At 45.0% G+C, this 20,917-nt stretch overlaps 1 protein-coding gene across 2 annotated transcripts in view; it reads right to left on the bottom strand.

Moving 5' to 3' along the window:
- DDHD1 (DDHD domain containing 1) overlaps positions 1–20,917 on the bottom strand; it is a 61,588-nt gene that overhangs the window by 18,754 nt on the left and 21,917 nt on the right. For both annotated transcript variants that reach the window (XM_066189119.1, XM_066189120.1), the window contains exons 3-6: positions 17,082–17,210; positions 15,256–15,403; positions 4,436–4,542; positions 3,999–4,105 (exon numbers count right to left, since the gene is read on the bottom strand). In XM_066189119.1, coding sequence (XP_066045216.1) covers positions 3,999–4,105; positions 4,436–4,542; positions 15,256–15,403; positions 17,082–17,210 — 491 coding nt within the window. The remainder of the gene's footprint in view (positions 1–3,998; positions 4,106–4,435; positions 4,543–15,255; positions 15,404–17,081; positions 17,211–20,917) is intronic.

Here is a 20,917-nt window from a genome sequence, read left to right as displayed (position 1 = left end):
TGGGTGCCAGAGGAGTGTCACAACAACAGATGAGAGGCCAGAACGAGCCGTGGCTGTGGGAACAGACGGCAAGGGCTCTGTTTCTTGGGGATGATACAGAAAGAGAATCTGTGGATCTGCCTGAGTCTCTCTCCCAGGACCCCTCCTGTTGAAAAGCTGAGCCTGACCCATTTCTAACAAGTCACTGTGCTCAAGATGAAGTTTAGGTTCAGGCACAGCCACGAACCAATCACTTTATAAAGCTGAGAATACATTCAAGGGCAATCAAATTAATTAAACCAGCCATGGAAGTGCTGCCAGGCAGCTCCTTCACTATTAGGTTCAAACAGGATATGCAAAACTGGTCCTGAAATAATCTCAGCTTAAAATATCCTGCTTCCCATCTTGTTTTCAAACACACCTGAAGCAGCTGCCTTTTATTGCTGAAAGGAGTGCACAAGAGAATGGGATTTCCACTGGAAAACAACCCAAGAGGGGTGAAAGCTCTGGTAAAAGTTAATACTTGTCCCAAATTTCAAGAGGTTAGTCATTAATTCTCCTTTAAGTAAGTGTACACGGGCAAACCCATGAAGCCATTCCAAGGTCAGGACTCGGAGCAACCTGTTCTGGTGGAAGATATCCCTGCCCACGGCAGGGATTGGGATGAGATTATCCTTAATGCCCCTTCCAACATAAATTGTTCCATGAAGGTGGACATCCAAAGTTTCTCCACTTTTAGAGCGCAATATTTGCATAAATCCTTAGAAATCTTGGGATGATGGATGTAAATTCTATTTATCCTGCACTAAAGGCGTTTTCTGCCAAGGCATGAATCAATAATTCACAGAATTACAATCAGCCTGCAAGTAAGTACAGGGAGGATCAGTAAAAAAAAAAAAAAAGGCACTTAACAGTATAACGAAGGTGACAACTCTGAATTTACTATGCAACTAACAGTCTGTGTTGCAAGCATTTATTATTAAAGAAATATGAAGCTCCAGTGACACAGATGTGAAACAAAGTCACCCACTGAGGACACTAAAACCCGAGATTACGTTACCACAGATGGCCCAGTAAGGTCAGGTGCAGAATGTGAGATGACTGTTCATTTAGAAATAGGCCTCTGTGCATCAGAATATCAATTTATTGCTTTTTTTCTTACATCCGGGTAATGTATAGAGAGGGATTTGGTACAGGGGAGGATACAGCACAATTCTCTCCCATGAAAACAACCCAGCTGAATCTGTTGGCTGCAGTCTGAGACCAGACCGGGATGTTCATGGTGCTGTGCTGAATTATTAAAGCCTGTCTGGTATCACAGCACATGCCACAAGTCAGAGGCACCTTTCGGATATTCTCCTGCCACACCGGAGAAGAAGAAACAATAGCTGAAATCAGAGAGGGGGTCACCCCCCACGCTCTGGGAGGGCTCAGATGAGCAATCCAGGGCCCCTGGGAGAGCTCTGGGCTCTCCTGTGACACCAACAGGACCAGGCTCCTTCCCCTGGAAGGAAAGAGGGGCTGCCACCCGCAAACCCCTTAATGAGCTGCCTAAAGAGTGGGAAGGAGCTTGAAAGGAAAAGTTGTGATCCTTGAAGGGGGAAGAAAATTCCTATCCAAGCCTTGTGCCCTGGGTGCTCGCAGCCCAAAATGCCAGCCCTGGCACAGTGGGGAGGATTCTGTCCCTGCCTTGGTCACAGCAGAGCCCACCTGGAATGCTCTGCCAGCCCTGGGGTCCCCAACAGCAGAAGAAGCTGCTGGAGAGAGTCCAGAGGAGACCACAGAGATGCTCCAAGGGCTGGAGCCAGGCTGGGAGAGCTGGGAATGTTCCCCTGGAGAGGAGAAGGCTCCAGGGAGAGCTCAGAGCCCCTGGCAGGGCCTAAAGGGGCTCCAGGAGAGCTGGAGAGGGACTGGGGACAAGGGCTGGAGGGACAGGACACAGGGAATGGCTTCCCAGTGCCACAGGGCAGGGATGGATGGGATATTGGGAAGGAATTCTTCTTTGTGAGGGTGGTGAGGCCCTGAGGTTTTCCAGGGAAGCTGTGGCTGCCCCTGGATCCCTGGAAGTGTCCAAGGCCAGGCTGGATGAGGCTTGGAGCAATCTGGGATGGTGGAAGGTGTCCTTGCCATGGCAGGGGGTGGAACTGGATGACTTTTTCAGATCCCTTCCAACCCAAACCAGGCTGGGATTCCATGGCTGCTGAGAGCCATCAGCTCCACTCTTCTCTAGGCCTGGCTCACCACAATCCTCAATTTATTTCCCAGGGGCAAAGGAAAGTTTAGTAAGCTCCTTTTGAGATCCTTTGAGGATTTCTGGGTGGAAAGCACTGGCAGTGCCCAGAGTACACAAAGAATTGTGTTGGGGCCATAAAGCAGTGAGCAGGGACATTAATTCTGAGCAATGTGTCACCATGTGAATCCTCAAAGACTCGTTTCTGAGCTGCAAGGAGCAAAGTGCCACAAAGAAAAGCACACTGAAGACGGCAAAACCATCCAGAAGAATGCTCCATTTGACACTGTTGTGTTAAACTCTGCAAAGTTAGCTCACAGGAAATAAAATGGGATAAGGAAGACTAACCTGCGTGTGTTGTTGCAAACATTTCAAGGAAATTAATTTGATTTGATGAAAAGAACCAAGTTAGTATTTTGTAATCAGATCTAAGCACGCTCCTTCTATGCCAGTTCTCACACCCAGGGGATGGTGATAAACCTGTAAAACTGCAGTTCTACTGAGCAATGAATTAAATTTTCATGCACTGCTGGCCAGTACACCTGAACTTTACTCACTAACCCATTTCCCATAAGATGTCCACGGACATGCCAAGCCTCTAATGCAGTTTAAAAATATCTCTTTTCAAGCTGCCAGAGAAATTTCCATCGCTTGCCACAAAAGTTCATTGGTTGGCTTCAGACAGGGAAACCTGAGAGACAGTGGAGAGCCCTGATCAATGAATTCTCCATTACTGAGCAGGAAGAGAGGTACAGATTTCAGTTTGAAAATTGTGTTGCCAGTCTAAAGGACTTTAAACACACCTAATTTTACTGAAAGGTAGCATCAAATACCCAGGAAAAAACTTAAAAGTCTCACCTTGCCCCAGTCTAACCATGCTCAGGGTACCAAGGCTGCAAAAGGATTAACACTACTCCATACATAACACAGCCAACACGGAAAAAAGCTCCAATTCCTAAAGAAATTAATCCTAAAACAGCCCCACAGGGCTTTTCCAGTGTGATACACAAGGGATGCTACTGGGGTGAAGCATTGTCCATGTTTTATTCAGGTTAGAATCATTTATTCAAGCCACTATATCTATATCTATATCTATATCTATATCTATATCTATATCTATATCTATATCTATCTATCTCAATATATATAATTTATATATCTCACATATTATATTACATGACATATTGTGATATATCACAATATATATAATATAACATGTGATATATCTATGATATATTAAAATATTATCTATCTATATATACATACATACACACACACACATATATACACAGTCCCCTGATAAACTGAGGAACTGGGGTTCATTTTGGTTTCCCTGCAAGGCAAGGGCACCCAAATGCATTCAGGCTGGCTCGTGCTGCCATCCCATCTGTCTTCAGGAACAGCAAAAATGAAGTGACAAATATCCGTGGATTTTGTCAGAGGTAAAAAAACCCCTCAGCTCTATGGACTCCCATTGCTCTAAATATGCAGAAATTAAGAAGAACAACATTGAATCCCACCCCATTTCTCAGCTGTTGATACAGAACCATTTTAGATGTTTCTGCTCTAAATAAGTGACATGGATCATACTTTTTGCTGTCTCTCTTCTCCTCTCAGTCTTAAAACTCTGATTACTGTGGGTGACCATGACACATCTACAAAGTGTTAACACCCTTTACTCAGGTTTTCCTTAGAAGGAAACTTTCCTGACATTCCCAAATCCAGATTTTTTCGGCCTCTGTGCCCTGCTCTAGTGAAACCTACACGAAACCAGGTTTTCCACACTTACCTCATCCCTGTAGAGAGGACTGGTGTAGTACATGATGTCCATGGCACTGCTGTTGAGCATGTCCCGCAAACCCCGCACTTTATCCGGGGTTATGGAGTCCACGGTGTCTGGGGAAAAAAAAAAAAACAACCAAAAAAACAAAAGGAGACTTAAATTACATCCAGGAGAATGATAAAATGGACTCATGGAATGGTTTGGGTTGGAAAGATCATCGAGTTCCACCCCTCTGCCCTGGGCAGGGACACTTTCCACTATCCCAGGTTGCTCCAAGCCCCAGTGTCCAACCTGGCCTTGGGCACTTCCAGGGATGGAAATGTTCAAAGCTGTACAAACAAAACCAAACAAAAATCCAAGCCTGGCACAAGCAGAGAGCACAGATGAAAGTCCTGGGGAGAATTCTGCAGCTGCTGGAGCAGCAAAAGAACTGAGTCCTGTACCTCCATCGAGGGTCAGCTTTGATCTCCACTCCACTGGAAGGAATTCCACGTGTGTTGCAAGATTGGAAAAATACTTTTCTTCCACTTTTCTTGCAGTATCTCGCATCCTACAAAAAAAGAAATGGATGTTTTCCTGTAAAGACTACACATTTCCTGAATTACTGCTTTTCCATCCCTACTAAAACATGTAATTCCCTCGATTTCAAGCTTTTATTATGAAATACTTAAAACCCTCATGCAATGAACAAGTTCTGTGCATTGCATGCTCAAAAGAGGCTGAATGTATCACAGTATGGGCTTAATATAATCCATCTAAACTCAAGTCAAATGTATCTGTTAATTCTGGTGGGTTTGGGGCTGAATGTGAAAGGTAAGGATTAGAAAATCAGAAAAGAATTAGAAAATCAGAAAATAGAAAATGAAGAATTTCACCTCTGCTTGGAAAGCTGGAATCCACTGGAATCAACCATTTGATCAGTACAGAAGCAAGACAATTCAGGGCTTTTAAACACAAAGAAAACTCTTAAAAATATGGCTTGAGAGAGCAGAATTTTATTTTAATTTTACATACTGAATTGGAAGGCTTGAGAGCTCCAAGGGTGAGAAACAGGATCACTTATGAGTGTTTTAACTTGCAGGAGCAGATGGAGAGGCTTTTAAAAGACTTTTCATTTTTACAGCATATCTGAACATGAACGTTGCTGCACCTCTCTCAAGGGATGAGAAAAACAAAATACCTCAATCCCAAAGTATCTCTGACCCTCTCTGTTGTTTGAGGGAAAATGGGAATAATGATAAATTATGTTCTTTTAAAAACATGACTTTGTGTTGTGTGCAAAACCCGTCACTGGGAAAGGAAAAACCAGCACAAAATCAGACAAAATATTAAATATCCAGGCATTCTATCAATGTCACTCAGCATCCAAAGTGAGGAAGTGTTTTATTTTCCTTTCTTTCCTTCACCTGAACCCTGGCCCCAACAGTATTCCCATTTTTGAAGATGAGCACAACAAACCAAATCCAACTCCAGTGCTGAGTTTCCGGCACTTGGTTCCCAGTACCAAGCATCAAGTTTTTTATTTATTTCAGTGTTTCCATGTGTTTCCCCCCTTAATTTTCAAAGCAACCCCCTTTTTGTTAATTCTCCAACCAAAGGCACAATGACATTAATCTTCCACCTGCACTTCCACCTGTCCAAAAGCTTTTTAGTGAGTTTAATCCCTGAGCTGAGGCACTTTCCTTGGATGTATTAATGCTCCTCTGTTCTTCAGGAGAAATGAGACAGCTCAGGATAAATCACTGCCAACACCTGCGACTCCATTCAGCTGCTCCATGTTCTGGGCATTCCTGCACTATCCAAAAATCCTATATGGATAACTCTGCCAAAACCCTGTCTTGAGAAGGATGGGGTAGGAAGGGGTATGAAAGCCAACGGTTTGGGAAAAAAAAAAACAAACCCAAAACATTTTCTAAAATTATCTCTTCATCTTTCTCATGCTTTTTTGTGTTTTTTTTTGTTTGTTTGTTTGTTTGTTTGTTCCCCCCCCCCCCCCCCCCCCAGGAAAGGTTCATTATGCTACTAAAAAACCAGATTAATCGTGTACCATGTTTTTGAGAGAGGCAGTGAAAATATTCTTCCATCCTGACACTTATTTTCTGATGAAATATAAGAAAAAAAGGAACACTGGGGAGGAAAAAAGGGGGAAGGGAAATGACATGGAGAAAGGGGGAAAGAAAAGTTGGGGAAAGGGGAAAAAAAGGAGAAAGGAATAAGGGGAAAGGGGGGAAAGGGGAGAAAAGGAAAAAGGGGGGGAAGGAAAAAAGGGGCAAAAGGAAAAAAGGGGAAAGTGAGAAAAAAAGGGGAAGAAAAAGAGGAGAAAGGCAAAAAGGGAAAGGGAAAATGGGGGAAGGGAAAAAAGGGAAAGGGAAAACGGGGAAAGGGAAAAAGAAGGAAAAGGAGAAAAGGGGGGAAGGGATAAAAAGGGGAAGGTGAGAAAGAAAGGGGGAGAAAAGAGGGGAAGGAAAAAAGGGGGAAGGGAAAGAAGAAGGAAGGGAAAAAATGGGGAAGGGAAAAAAAGCAGGTGAAGAAAAAAAGGGGAAAGTGAGGAAAAAAAAAGGGGAAAGGGAAGCAGCATCCTTTCCATCCTTTTTTCCAAAGCAGTTACTGCAGGCCTGTGCAAACAGCCAAGAAATGCAACTGCTCAGCATCTCTATTTTTAAAGCCTGGTGTGATTGCATTCCTAATCTCCTGGATTCTTGTCCAACAAGATGGCAAAGGTTTCAGTAAAGCAGAATATCCTTCCCATGCTAAGGGGGGGGAAAAAAAAAAATCAGCAAGAGGATCTGCTTAAATCAGGGTTGATTTAAGGCTGACCCATCCTTGCCCAAGCACAAAACCCTCCCTGCCACCCTCACACACAACAGGACATGCGAGAGTCCAACTTCAGCATGGAAATTTCTAGATTACAAAGAAGATAAAATTCCAGTGAATATATGAACATTCCTGAGCGAGCAGAACAAAGGAGACCTTTGAAAATGCCCACAACTCCTTGGTATTGCCAAGTCAGCTTCACTTCCTCTGCATGAAGGAGGGTGGTTTTGGCTGGGATAAAGTTAATTTCATTCCTCGTAGCAGGTACAGCATGATTTGGATTTAGGCTGAGAATAATGTTGATATTTTGGTTGTTTTGGTTGTGCTTACCCTAAATCAGGGACTTCTCAAAGTCTCATGCTCTGCCAACAAGGAGCTGCAGAAGGAGCTGGGAGGGAACATGGTCAGGAAAGCTGACCTACACTTATTTCTGGCTTTTTTTCCCCTATATTATGATGATGATGATGATGATGATGATGATGATGTTTTCATCTCAACCCATGGGTTTTTACCTTTTCCCAATTCTCCTCCCCATCCCACTGCAGCTGCAGGCTGGGGTTAAAGCTCGACACCAGCAAAGAAGAACTCAGAAATAGTGAAATTTAGGAGGAAATTAGCCAAGCAGCAAATTGAAGCTGCTCGGCTTAAAAGCAGTAAAAGCACAGAAAAATTGTATGAACAAAGCACAGAATTTTACACAGCAACAACAACTTGAAGTGAAGGAAATGGTAAATCACCTGGTGCTATTAGAGCAGGAAAAAAACATCCACGTTATTTATACATCAGCAGCAGCTGGAAATATTGTGGAGGAACAGCTATTAGACATCCCTAAATCTTTGCATCTTTAAATCCAACAACTACAGAGCTTTCTGCTGTTTGAAAGGGTCCAGTTCTTATTAAAGCTGTTCACAAACTGACTCAGGGTTTGTTTTTTATTTTTTAAATAAAAGTCAAAGCAAAAAAACCCAGGAGTTTGGAGAAAATAATGTGGCCTTGCAATTCTGTCAAACCTTTCAGGAAAAGCTTTGGGTCTCCCCTCCTAAAAAACTGTGCTGGCTTTGTGTCCTTATCCAGAACCTTGGAAGTGTAAATGATTTTACTCAGATGTGGGTTCACCTCAGGGAAGTTGAGGTTGCTCAGCTGTGATCCTGCCACCAGCACAATAGTCCTGAACTTGTAAAATCCCAGAAGGGTTTGATTTGGAAGGGACTTTAAAAAATCATCCAGTGCCACCCCCTGCCATTGGCAGGGACACTTTCCACTGTCCCAGGCTGCTCCAAGCCCCGTCCAACCTTGTCTTGGACACTTCCAGGGATCCAGGGGCAGCCACAGCTTCCCTGGAAAACCTCAGGGCTTCACCACCATTCCAGCCAGGAATTCCTAATTCCCAATCCCCCATCCATCCCTGCCCTGTGGCAGTGGGAAGCCATTCCCTGTGTCCTGTCCCTCCATCCCTTGTCCCCAGTCCCTCTCCAGCTCTCCTGGAGCCCCTTCAGGCCCTGCCAGGGGCTCTGAGCTCTCCCTGGAGCCTTTTCTCCTGAACAAACTGAATCACTCAGGTCCAGGAGAAAACCAAACCCCAGCTCTGCACATTTCTTCCTCGGGGCTTGCAAAACTCATCCTGGCACAAGTGCACAAAAGCTCAGTTTCAACCCATTTTTGTCACCTGCCACCTCACGGGTGTCACCGGCTGGGAGAGCTGCGCTTATCCTCTCATTATCTCCCAGCAGCAACGGCACATCCATCTCCTGCTCCCAGGAATCATTGAAATTCCCAGTGCAACCCACCCCATCCACATCCAGTGGCACTGCACCACATCCCCCACTGATTCTGATCAGCAGTTTGGCAGAAATGCTGCAGGAAATTGGGTGTAATTTCCAGGCAATGCAGCTACAGACACAGGCAAACCCCCAGCACGCACACACACCTGCTCATCTGTTCTGCTATAAAGATGAAGTAATTTTTTTTTCCTTCTTCTTCTGGCTCTTAAAAAGAAATTTCTTTTTTGAATTTTATTAGATGCCAAATCCCTCTACTCACTTGTTAAATTAACACCAACTGAAGTCATAAATCCTCATCCAAACGGGCAGAGAATTCACTTGATACAAATGCATGCTGAAATACTGACCCCAGAGCAACAATTACTTGAAGCCGTGCATTGAAACACAAGGAAACAACTCTAATTTGTGGTTTTTCTAAGAAAAAAAAAAAAAAAACCCACTAGTGAACACCTTAGAAAGAATTCTGACATATTGCTATTTTCCATGCAAGAAGTAACAGCCTGAAAATAGGTACTTTCACCATGAATAAAATGCGCCTGGCTGCCTTTCCCTGATTAATATAATAAATAACAAACCCATCTTCTCACAGATATACATCCTGGCTTAAGTGAGTATATTCCAGAGATATGTTAGCATATTTAGAATTATTACTGTGGGTTTGTTTTTTTTTAATCTCATGCTACTAGCTTTGTGTAGGATTTACAAATGTTCCATTAAAAACGGGGCAGTTGCAAACTCAAATCAAAAAGATGAATTAGCTTCAGCTACTGCCCAAATTTTGCAGAATGATGCTGATGTTAACACAGAAAAATGCCTGAAAGCTTGAAGAAACTATTCATTTTAATTTCAAGTTATCTTTGCAGACTCTCTTCAGCCAGATGATCCATGAGAGAGAAATAAGGAATGGTCTTTAATTCAAGCCTTAAACCTGCCAACTACTTACTGTGAGCTCTTGATTTCATAAAATCATGGAATCCCAGAATGGTTTGGGTTGGAAGTGACCTTTAAACTCATCCAGTTCCACTCCCTGCCATGGACAGGGACACGTTCCCAGGTTCCTTCAAACCCTGTCCAAGCTGGTCTTGGACATTCCAGGGATGGGGCAGCCACTTGGGCAACCGCTTCTTCAGTTCCAGGGCCTCACCATCCTCACTGGGAGGAATTTCTTGCTAATATTTCATCTAAGCCTACCCTTAAAGTCATAACCTTTTATCCCATCACCCTGATTCTAAGAGACAGGGCTATGGGATGTTCCCTGAACAAAACACCTCAACTCTCACTATTCCCTGCGAAGCCCTGGGGATCCATTCCTGGATTTTGGTCACAGAACTGGTGGATGGTTGTTTTAAATCATTCCCCAACTGCTCTCACAGCCCTGGAGTTCCCTCAAAGGGAGGGCAGCGCTCTCTGCCTCTTTGAGGAAATAATACCACTTTATTGAGGAAATTCAGGGCTGGCTCGGGCTAAGTTTGCTAAGCTGAAGTGAGAGCAGCAGCCACAAGTAATAAAAAGGGAGATGTGCTGAGAGATGAGGAAATGGGAGGGTGGCACTCGTCCCAAAGCTGAGCTGCAGAAATGCCAACTCCAGCCTCGCCACGGGCGGATTTCAAAGAGCAACTGCAAGACACACGAGTCGTGTTCTGCCGCTGTTGTTCTCTGCTGCTCTCGGGAAATTGCTGTGAAAATTGCTGCTCCACGACACACACAGACTCATCCTGCTTCAGAGGAGAGATGGGATGCAAACAAAGGAAGCGCGACTGGGATTCACACTCCATCCTTTCGAAGAGTAACAGGATTCTGCACGATCGGAGGGACTGAAGCTGCTTTCTTGGTTGATCCTGGGACAATCCTGGGAGATCCAGGTGCTCCAGACTCTCTTCCCAAAGGGCAGGAATGTCTGCCCTGCAGGGAGGGGCTGGCACGGAGCACTGCAGGCACTCCCTCTCCCCGCTGCCCTCTCCCAACCCCAAGCGCCCCTCACTCCCATCTTCCAGATGGAATCCTGCATTTTCAGACCAACTGGAGGGGTCCAGTTTACAGGTGTGATGGTGTGGGCAGGGAAAGGGCAGAAACAAGGGATGGGGGGAGGCTGGGAATGGGAACAGCCCTGAGGATACACCCAAATCCTGAACAGGCTGCTACAGCTCCTGTCCAACACGCTGCCATGTGTTAGGTAATAAATATTCACAAAACAAGCTGTTCCAAAAGCATTCCATGCCCTAACTATCACCTTTTACCTCTTGGCCTGAACTCCTCTTGCAAGACAAGCTCAAGTTGAAACCTGTAAGCCAACATTTGCCAGCTGGGTGCTTAATTCAGAATTAATACCCGCACCAAAGGATGAAAAACAAGCATCTCATGTGTATTTAATGCAACAAAAGCCATTTAAATGGAACATAAAGCTACCAAATACCTGAAGAGCTAAAATTATAGGAAAGATTTTACAGGGGAAAATCTTTATTTGAGATTCCAGCAGCACACATTACTGCAGTGCAAGGCTTCTGAGAGGCTCTGCCCGGGCTTGCATATCAATGGAAATGTACCAAAATAGCTATTCCAAAGTACTTCTCCTAATGATAATCCACAATTAAAATGCTTTCTAACGGGGCTTGCAATAAATATGTAATTGGTGATTAGGACAAGATGCTGGTGCTGGTCCAGGCAGCAATTCTTGTGCTCTGAACAGCAACACAGACAAATGTGATTTTGGAATCCAAACAGGAGGTTCAGAGAGAGGCAGAGCCCAGTTTTAGGCTGAGAGCAGCCCACAAGTGACACAACAGTGCAGCTGTTATGGAAAAACACAGGAGAGTCACTTCCCTCATCCCCCAAGCTCAGGAGCTGATGAAATTGAGTTCAGCCTAAAGGTCTGAACCCTGCCTAAGGCAGGGGAAAGGTCTGACCTTCAGCTGGGTCAGGTGAAACAACAGGAGCTTTGAAAAGGAGGTTGGGAACATGGATAATGACATTCCTAGATGTCCAGAGGAGGCCACCAAGATGATCAAAGGGGTGGAGCAGCTCTCCTCCGAGGAAAGGCTGGGAGAGTTGGGATTGTTGAGCCTGGAGAAGGATCTGGGGTGACATAAACGTGGCGTTGAAGGGAACCTTCAGGAGAGCTGGAGAGGGACTGGGGACAAGGGATGGAGGGACAGCACACAGGGAATGGCTTCCCACTGCCAGAGGGCAGGGATGGATGGGAGATTGGGAAGGAATTCTTCCCTGTGAGGGTAGGGAGGCCCTGGCACAGAATTCCCAGGGAAGCTGTGGCTGCCCCTGGATCCCTGGAAGTGTCCAAGGCCAGGCTGGACAGGGCTTGGAGCAGCCTGGGATAGTGGAAGTGTCCCTGCCAAAGGAATGAGATGAGTTTTAAGCTCCCTTCCAACCCAAACCATTCCATGATTCTAAATTGTACTCGATGTGTGTAACAACACCTCTCTTTCCCATCCACCCACAAATTCAACAAAGCCAGAGACGAACTTCCACGAAAGAAATACATCCCAAATAACAATCTCTGAGTGTGGACAGTAAAAAGACATCCCAAAGAGATTTATTTTAAAGCTAACACTCTGTCTTCTCACAAACCAAGGAATTCCAGGACTCTGCAACTAATGGCAAATAAAACCCCCTTCAATTAAGCACATTCTGCCACAATATTTTGGTTTATACTGGGCAGAAATACAGACTACAAAGCCCTGTCCCTTAAATAACCATCCCTGTGGTACCAACACAGCTCAGAGCACATTATTCCGCTCATGCTGGGGCAGCTGAATCCCTGTTCCAGCCTGGAGGAGGGACTGTCTCTTCCCAGACAAGCTCCCAGTGAATATCAGTGCTGACAGGAGCAGCTTGTTGCACCAGCTGCCGTGCTACATTTAGATAATAAATGTGTTTAACTACACAGAGAAGAAACAAAATTATGTCACATCCACCACAGACCTGCTCATCCAAGCATCCATAAAATGCAGCTTTTCCATTTACCCACTCACAGGACACCCTGCAACCACAGCATCCGGCCACCCTAACGAGGAGACTGAGCTCCGGTCCTTAATGAAATTAGTGCAGACAATTTGGAATTTCCCTGGACAAGGGTTCTTGTTTTCCCCTCTGTAACCAGCAGGATCTGCCTAATGATGCAGCAGCATTGTGTGAGCTGCACCAGCTTCTTCTCGAGGTGGTAACCTTAGGACAGAACGTGTCAAATGAGCCCTGGTGGGGTCCAGCTACAGGTTTCCTACTAAAAAATGTGCATTTAAAAGGCAAAAAAAACCCCCCCCACTGACATCTTCTCTCCTTAGTTTCAACTTCAAAGTGTGAACTGTCAAAAAAAAAAAACTTTTCCTTATTAATTTTCTTTATCAAAAGGCACCACGGTGTCCCTAATGGAAAAGCGTGTCAAAAAACCACCCCAAAAACCAAACAACAACCACACAAATATCATGGATGAAGGTGCTAACAGAAAGTGCCAGTACGGCTTGTGAGAGCTTGGCAGACATTCCTTCTGAAATCTCTCCCTGGAACATATGGGATGTTCCTCACTGATAAGTTTTAAGTCGTTATTTAAAAAAAAAAAAAAAAGAAAGAAAAAAAGGAAAAGAAAAAGAAAAAGTAAAGATACTTCAATCTAAAGTGATGCTTTAATTTGCAAATTTTGTGCAGAATGCACAATTTATGCCAATAATTAGCATTTTAAAAGGCTATGCAATGCTGTCTGGTATTTCTTGAGGATATGAGTGAGATTTACTGAAGCTCATAAAGTCATGAGTCCCTTTTGGAGGAAATATTTCATGTGCTGGGCTGCCAATTAGAGCGGGACTTATGGAATGAGCATCTCTGCACTGTGACCTGAGCTGAAGTTAATCCTGCCATATAACCCCTGTATCTATGGAAAAAGGAGGAGGGAGAAAGATAAAGCAGAAAAATTTAATGATTCCAAGGCTGAAGTTTTATTTCTGGTCACTGTTAAAACAGCAGCTTATACTGAAGCTGTCTGCATTCCCACAATGTAATTCCACCCCACAAAAATTGAAGTTTTCACATTTATTTTGGTGACTAAAACTGAACCAAAGGCTGTGGATCCTTTTTCTCTCTGCTTTGGATTGCTGGCTCTTAAACAACGTGAATAACAGAGCAGTGAAGTGGCAGGAAGTGGGGTGGGCAGCTGCAGGTTGGTGCTTTGAGGTGACAAATGACACCCAAGTGACATCAAAAGGTTTACCCTGGCAGCCCAGAGAACACTGGAGTGGCACAAAGAGCCGTGGGGACACAAGAGGCTGATGACACGATGGCACAGAGCACACAAGCACTGGCCTAGAGTGTCACTCTGGGGGCAAAGGGAGGGTGACAAAAGCTCCCACCACAAAATCCCAGGAGTCTCAGCTCTTCTCACAGGAGCCACTGGGTTTGTCAGCGTTCCTGTTGGAACATGGAGCTATTTGGGACACACACACACCCCTACTGAACCACCCAGATCTGTAATTAACACCTTTCCAGCCTCCTCTTTCAGCTAATGAGGGAGTCCTCAATGCCACCTTGTCCCCCACACAGCTGTCATCAGGACTTCATGGTTTTTCTAAGATTCACAACCATCTTCATCAGGTGCATGAAATCACAGATTGCTTTGGGTTGGAAAGGACTTTAGGACCATGAAGTTCCAAGCCCTGGCATGAGTGAGGATGCCACTCACTAGACCAGGGCCCCAGCCTGGCCTTGAACACTCCCAGGAATGGAGCAGCCACAGCTCTGGGAAAACATCATTCCCAAGAGCCATTTGCAAACCACTCTTCACCAAACACATTCAGTGAAGAGATTTCACAGCCTTTAGGTCAGGTTTTGCTTTTCTGTGCATAGAACTCCACGAGCAGTCTCACAGCAACAGCCTCATTCCTGAAGGGCTTCTGCCCTGTTAGGAATGACAACATTCCTCCATCTCCCCATTCCCCTTCTTTCACAGGTTACACTTTGCTTGCCCACTATCCCAACGACCAGCTCTGAGAGACTCCACTCTGAAATTAACTTTCCCATTCCACTTACTCAAAAATGTTCTGCTCAGTTACTTCCCAGTTGTTGCACACTTAATTCACCCGGGCATCACTTGGAAACAACATTCCCCCTGATTTTGATCGAATGAGAAACCTCTCCCTGCTCAGCAAAGCCAAAACCACAGAAGCCAGAATTTCACACAAAATCCTTTAGGTTGGAAAAGACCTCCAAGGTCAACGAGTCCAAGCTGTGCCCAACCCTCACCTTGTCCCCAGCCCAGAGCACTGGGTGCCACATCCAGGAATTCCTTGGACACCTCCAGGGATGGGGACTCCAAACCTCCCTGGACAGCCCCTTCCAATGCTTAACAATCCTCTCCCTGGAGAAATTCCTCCTGACGTCCAAGCTGAACCTCCCCTAGTGCTCTTGACCAGCTCCCCAAAAGCCACAAGTGCTGGTGATAAAACCAGAATAAATCTCCTCTCTCCTGGCTCACAGCTGCTCTCCCTAAGTCCATACATCCCAATTAACATAAAAAACAGTGCACCCACAACACAAAAGCTTAATGACTCAGGAGAAGAGGAGGAGAAGGAAAACAGGGGAAGATTCAGCCCAAACCAAAGGCTCTGCTGTCACTCACAGCACCAGCCTCACAATTAAGGTCTCTTCAAACATTCCAAAGCACTCACATGGCTGTGTTTTTGATGATCCTCCCTTGGTCCATTTTCTGCCCAATGCCGTGCACAACAAACACAATGTGACTAGTCTGGGGTGGCTTGTCTTCTAAGGTGGCTTCTTCTACATAGCCTCTATGTAGCCTTGTCCCACTGCTTGAAGCTGCAGAAAGAACATTATCCCACATCAGTGACATTCTGCCAAGTGCAGGGCTCTCGTCTGCTGACAGAAGCTTGGCTTTTCTCAGGACAACACATTGAAAATCAGATTATACAATACAGAATCGTGAAATTAAAGGATTAGCCTCTATTTTTAAATACAGGCACTTCTAAACCCCTGGAAGATCTGAGCAGCCAGGTGATATCAACAGCCATTTCCACTGCAAAGGGGAATTCATTTCAGGTATGTTTTGAGGAACAACTCTTCAGAAAAGAGTTGTGTAACTGTGCACCCACTTTTACAACACAAAACTCTTCTCCTGGGTGTCTCAATCCATGAAATTCCTTCTGTCTCCACCTTACTCCCCCAGCATGGAAGGATCATGGAAATGACTTGGCCACGTAAGTGATTAAGTGCTGTCACTTTTCCCACCCCAACTAAGAGAGCTGGTTGAAAAGCTTTAAAATTTATCATTTTGATAGGGAAAACTTGCTCCATTTTGAGCTGGTCCAGCCTGAAATTTCTCCCCTCGTTCTCCAGCTCAGTGGCCAAACTCAAAATCAGTTCCTCAGGGTAAATGTGGGCATTTTGTCCCTGCTGTGTTGACAAACCCAAGGGCACAACGTGCCTCCACCCCCCTCTAGTGACACTCAGGGGACCACACCAAGCACCAGTGCTGGCCTCAAAAACTGCAACTAACAACTTGTTTTGGCTTTAAAGAGGAGGAGAACACCCCAAACCCACTAAGGGCATTTTTTACCCAAGACAGGTTTTGTTTACCAGCTGAACTTCTTTTTGATATTTCTCCCCTACAAATAATTTAGGACAGATCTTATTGTTTATTACACATTATCCCAATGGCGTTCTGGTTAAATTACTTCATTTCTTTTGGAACTGAATGACAGTATTTTTTAGGAAACATTAATTAAGTGTTCACCCAGGAGTCCTGGGGGGTAACAGGGCATTAATTACAGGGCACATGTGTAGGCTCTTGCTCTGGTGTCCTGCAGAGGACAAGTTCCCGTTTTCTGAGCTGGCAATAATCTGCTTTTTCCTTGAGAGACACCACCCTCTCTTCCAACCATCTCAGCTTTGCTGCCTTTCTGACTGGGAGTTTTGAGCTTAAACGAGCCTGAATTCCTACTGGAAATAATTTCTGTCTAAATGCCCTTTCCTGTCAGTTCATACTTCTGTTGCATGAACAGAAAAAAAGGCTGGGTGGAGGTGGGGAGAGGGAAGGTATGGTCACGTATTTTAGGAATGCATCACAATATGTAAGCACCCAGCAGTAAAACTAAGGTTGCAAAAGGAACTGCAATACTTATATTATTACAGGAATAATTCTAATTTTCTAATAGCTTCTGGACTCTGCCACTGTAATATTTTCATGTATTTGTTACGAAATGCTGACTGCTGCATCCAAACCCATCAAAATACAGAATAAAACTAAAATACAATAAATCAAACATATAATGTAAATAAACCAAAATTTTAAAATATTCACACCTAGTTACAATTATTAACATAAGCTAATGACTCTGAATACTCATATAAAGTAAAAAATGCGATGGCCAAAGCGGGCTACTCCCATTAAAACTTGAAATATCCTTTAGGAGCTAAAGCAACAAACATCAAATGCTGGCATTTACGATATTCTTTACGAAGCCTGGGAAAGATTTACCTTTGGAAAACCCCAACTTCTGTGTAACAGTCCTGGCAATTTTGGATGTGGTGGCATCACTGTACAGATACACTTCATCCACGCTGTGCCAGTCCACGTGGTTGCGGCTCAGCTTTAGACTATGAATAGCTGCAGCAGAAAGGAACAACGCTGAATTTAGGTGGGGAAGAAGGGGGGGAAAAAAATGCCTCTTTAAACAAAGACAGAGAGGGAAGGGTGATTTACACACAGGTTAAAATCTAGAGCTCCATTACGCCTAAATTTGTGTTATTTCTTACCTTGAGGAAATTTTACAGCCGGGTTTAATCCGAGCAGGAGTTTGAAGACCACCTGTGAGGACCCTACACATCATTCCCCTCCCACCCTCCTTTTGGGCTGGGAAGTACCCAAAATATTCCCTTAAAGGGGGCAGGGTAATGGATCCTGAAATACTAGAGGTAGGTGTGATGACCAGGTGGCTGCCCCAGGTGTGTTCACCACCTAAAAAAAGCGGAATTTCAGCCCTCTCTCCCACGAGAGCTGCCCTGCTCTAACACAGAAGCTCTCAAAGCTCCCTTGCTAGAAGGCTCCGTTGCATTTCTTCCCTTTCAGAAATATCTCAGAGCTGGAAACGCAGCTCAGTGAGCCTCTGAATGAGCAATTTCTGGCACAGAACAGAATTCAGCTCTTTCAAAAGCCACTAAGAGCTCCGGCGGTCGGGATTTTTTTTTTTTTTTTCTCTGTGCGCTAATTGTGTTTTTCCAGATTTGGAACTGATTGAGCTCCGGGCCCGACCTCATGACACACAGCCTGACTGTCAGGATTAAACAACAGGCACGTTGTGATGCAAATCAAAACCATCTTGGGCTTGGAGCTTGCAGGAGCCAAGCAGTGCCACAGCTGAGTTAAGGGTAATTTGGATTTCACCAAAATTCGCTGCTGAGGTCTCGCCGGACGTGAGGTGCACAGCATTTGGAGAGCTGACAACAGCAATAGCCCTGTGACCAAAGAAATGGTGATTTTACTGTCACTGCTCTTGCTGCAAAGTCCAAAGTCATGGAAAACACGCAGAAGGGCTGTTTTGGGGTTGTTTTTTCCGTAGCGAGCAGAGCTCTAACCTGTCTCCTCCTTGAATCACCCGAATGAATTTTTTATACTCTTCTAAAAACATTCTGAGAAGGCCTGAGCCATCACCATTTCCAATTTTTACTCTGCTACAGCACAAACCAGCCACGCTCAGCCAGATGCTGTGACCTCTCTCTCCTGCAATATTTTTTGTTTCTTTGCCAAAGCAGACAGACTTGACACAGACTGATGAAAAACTAAACGGAATCTGTAAGGAACACAGGGATTAAGAGAGGATTAGCCCTTGTGTTGTGGTAAACAACTGATTCACCAAAATAACTGGAATTACATCGCTGTTTTACACTGACAGAGCAAGAAGAGGCAAGCAATAAGCCTGACTTTGAAGAGCAGAAATAGTCTGTCCAGGAGGTCTTCAAGAATTGTTCCATCTGCATTCTAAAAAATCCCTCTCAGAGAACGCTCCTGGGGAAGTTGGTAGAGGAGGGATGGAAGCTGGATGCCTTTGGAGGGTGCTGTGTTCAATGTCCCAAAAAAAAAAATAAAAAAGAAGAGGAAGAGATGTGATTGAATCTCTTATTACCACTAGAAAAAACCAGCAGTTTGTGGAGGAGTGATGCTCAAATTCCTTCTGGAATCGAGTCCAGCTTCTCTAGTGGAAGGAACATAAAGGAACAAGCAGCTTTTCCCTATGCTGCATTAATTATTCCCACTTGGGAAGAACAAACTCCTCGCTTTTATGCTGCTCTTCCTGAACGTGGACATGGAAGGAATATCAACTTCAACTGCAAGATGTGGAAGCATCAAAGGACTTCAAATGAAGTTCAGCAGGGCCAAGTGTGAGGTCCTGCACCTGGGTCAGGGCAATCCCAAGCACAAATCCAGGCTGGAGGGAGAAGGGATTGAGAGCAGCCCCAAGAAGAAGGATTTGGGGCTGCTGGTGGATGAGGAGATGAACATGACCCAGCCATGTGTGTCTGCAGCCCAAATGTGTCCCGAGCTGCGGCCAAAGAAATGTCACCAGCAGAGAGCTGGGGGTGCTCAGTCTGGAGAAGAAAAGGCTCCAGGGAGAGCTCAGAGCCCCTGGCAGGGCCTAAAGGGGCTCCAGGAGAGCTGGAGAGGGACTGGGGACAAGGGATGGAGGGACAGGACACAGGGAATGGCTTTTAATGGGAAAAGAGGGGGAGATGTAGGTTGGATAATGGGAAGAAATCCTTCCCTGTGAGGGTGGTGAGGCCCTGGCACAGGGTGCCCAGAGAAGCTGTGGCTGCCCCTGGATCCCTGGAAGTTTTCCAGGCCAGGTTGAATGAGGCTTGGAGCAGCCTGGGATAGCGGAAGGTGTCCCTGGATGAGCTTTAAGGTCCCCTCCAAACCAAACCATTCTGTGATTCTAGGGAATACTCAGCACTATTTCTCTGCATATTTAGTAACATTTTCAAAAGAGATCCTTAAAAATACGTTTTACTGTTAACAAAACACCACATGAAAGTGGCAGTGACCTTCAGCAGGACCAAACTCGTCCCTTGACTGCAGAGGAACTTCTCTGAGATGTGCTATTAATGTACACACTGCATTCACGCTGAGATAAATTTCTGTCAATTTCTTGGACTACGAACTCTTCCTTTCTACACAGAAACAGAACAAAAAAACCCCCCAAAAATCATGTGTTGGTCCTTGCTTCTCAGTTTTCCTTTAGCCACAAAATAGCACAAGTTTTTTTAGGGAAGCGGCAGGATCCAGAAGAGGCATGTGGACAACACTTTCCAGAGAATCTACCGATTTGCCAGAAAGATAATGAATTCTGCAATTTTAATTGACATATTTACATTTCGATTCTCTCAGTAAATTTTGCTCACCAACACATTCCCTGCTTTGCTTTGGAGCTTTTTTTTTTTTGCTCCCTTTTTTTTTTAAACCAAAAATCTTTGTTAAGATTCTTGTCTTTTTAATTTCTATAAACGCTGTGACATCTACTCATCCTCAAACCTTGGATGTGATGTCCACAAACCGTTTTCCTCAGGCTGGATGGGGCTTGGAACAACCTGGTCGAGTGGGAGATGTCCCTGCCCATGGCAGGAGGCTGGGATGAGATGGGATTTAAGTGCCCTTCCAACCTGAACATTTCTCCGATTCGATTCTGTGGTTATTTTGACAGTGAACAGATTATTAAACCCCTTGAGAATTCAACCAAAAGCAGCTTCTGCTGCTGACAGCCCCAGGGAGTGTTAATAGTGAGACAGGGAACACAGAAATGTGTCTTTAGGGAGGACTTGACAGCAGTCTGAAAAGAAACATCCTTAAAAAAACCCCAAAAAAGCAAAATAGTCAAACTGTGCTTTGCAGGCATGGGATATCCAAGACTGACACTGCTGGTTCGAAACTGAACCTGAGGAAGGGAAAATGATGTTTCCTGAGGATGAGGAGAGACCAGGATTCACGTTCTCTGCGCAGAAGGAGCAGTGAGTGTTCTGTGAAGCTCCAGAGGGGCTCAGACTGACAGCTCAGGGGCTGTGCACACCAGGAGGTGTCACAGCGTGTCAGGGAGCCACCAAGTGTGTGACAACCTGGCTGAGGGTGCCCAGGCACAGAATTCAGATGAGGCAGCGTGTCTTGGGTTGCAATATGCAACCGAAAGTATGTGCTCTACTCCCATCTGTTGAAACCGGCTGGGGAGGTGTTTTATCTCTTGCATAACCCATTCCACACAACTCCAGGAGGGGAGTTTCTGTTTTCGGCTTCTGTTAATGGGCAGCTGTTAAACCAGGTGGGGCCGT

This window comes from Chamaea fasciata, unplaced genomic scaffold (assembly GCF_029207755.1).
Source record: "Chamaea fasciata isolate MVZ Bird 193981 ecotype frontalis unplaced genomic scaffold, bChaFas1.0.hap1 SCAF_7, whole genome shotgun sequence".
Taxonomy (NCBI): Eukaryota; Metazoa; Chordata; class Aves; order Passeriformes; family Sylviidae; genus Chamaea; species Chamaea fasciata.
The sequence above is the reverse complement of the archived record's forward strand: the minus strand, read 5'-3'. Positions and strand labels throughout refer to the sequence as shown.